The following is a 1042-nucleotide window of genomic DNA, read 5'->3' as shown; positions in this document are numbered from 1 at the left end:
CAAAGTACGTAGCGAGGGACGGGATGAATTCGGTCAGTTCAAACAAGAATACTTGCGCCTTCTACCACCCCCCCTAATCAGAACGATATTCCAGATCAACAATGTTTTCTTCACAGGCGTTTTGAACATCAGGATTCTGAAGACCCTCCAGCGTTCGTCTCATTATTTGACCGATCACTAAGTTAAAAACGGATAGAGAGAGCGGGCATACCTGACGGACACTCCTTTGTCTACGGAAGTTTTTCGAGAGCTCTCCGTACACTTGCACATCCGGAAGTCTGAGAATACAGAAAACGTAGCATGCTCACGAAATTCCGAGACATTCTTTGGTGGGAAGCGCCTCAAGATCAGACCAATCAACCGCGTCGAGTGCGCCTCAGAAATCGAAGACTACTAGAATTGTGGGTCCCTTATGCGCATGGCGTTGATCTAGCACCTGAGAGCGTGAAGATTTGGTCAAAGCAACCCCTACCAGGTCGGACTCCCGCTTGCTGCTCTCGAGTCAGTATCTCGCGAGCCACTATAAGGCGACGAAGCACAATTTACGCCAACAGTCTCGTTACAACCGGGGTCATGATCCCCCTGTGGTTACCACGCTTACTACGCGCCTCTTTTTTAAAAACGGGCATTATCACCGATTCTTAACAGCTGTCTGGGACAGACTCAGTTTCACAAATGCAAGCAGAACGCTTGGACAAGCTCTGACAGAAGACTTACCCCGTCTTCATACAGTGAGGGTGGGGGTTATCCGGACCATGGGCTTGGTGGCACTTGACAGAACATATGCAGTCGCAGGCCGTAGGTGTTCCCACGTTCACCGTCCCGGGTTCTACTTTCGATCACCGTACAAAGGGGTGACAATCTCATCCCGGTATGTGTTCACATCTGATTACGGAACATTTGGAAGTGACCCTGGAAGATTATCATGGTAAGTTCTTCTGATATCCGGATCTATCAGTGTTTCAGTTGCCAGGCGATTCGTCCGCAACTTACGCGGCCCCGGGAAACGTAGTGAGAAGCGACTTCGAACGAGTGCGTAGTC

General features: G+C 49.9%; 1 protein-coding gene across 1 annotated transcript in view; it reads left to right on the top strand.

Annotated features, from left to right (window-relative positions):
- Positions 1-873: 873 nt before the first annotated feature.
- Positions 874-1042, top strand: part of T265_11620 (hypothetical protein) — a gene marked incomplete at both ends in the record, with an annotated part of 31291 nt that continues 31122 nt past the window's right edge. The window contains one exon of the mRNA XM_009178321.1: positions 874-928. Within this exon, the coding sequence (XP_009176585.1) occupies positions 874-928 (55 nt within the window). The remainder of the gene's footprint in view (positions 929-1042) is intronic.

The sequence above is a fragment of the Opisthorchis viverrini genome, assembly GCF_000715545.1.
Source record: "Opisthorchis viverrini unplaced genomic scaffold opera_v5_535, whole genome shotgun sequence".
Taxonomy (NCBI): domain Eukaryota; kingdom Metazoa; phylum Platyhelminthes; class Trematoda; order Opisthorchiida; family Opisthorchiidae; genus Opisthorchis; species Opisthorchis viverrini.
Note: the sequence above shows the minus strand (reverse complement) of the source record. Positions and strands in the feature narration are given on the sequence as shown.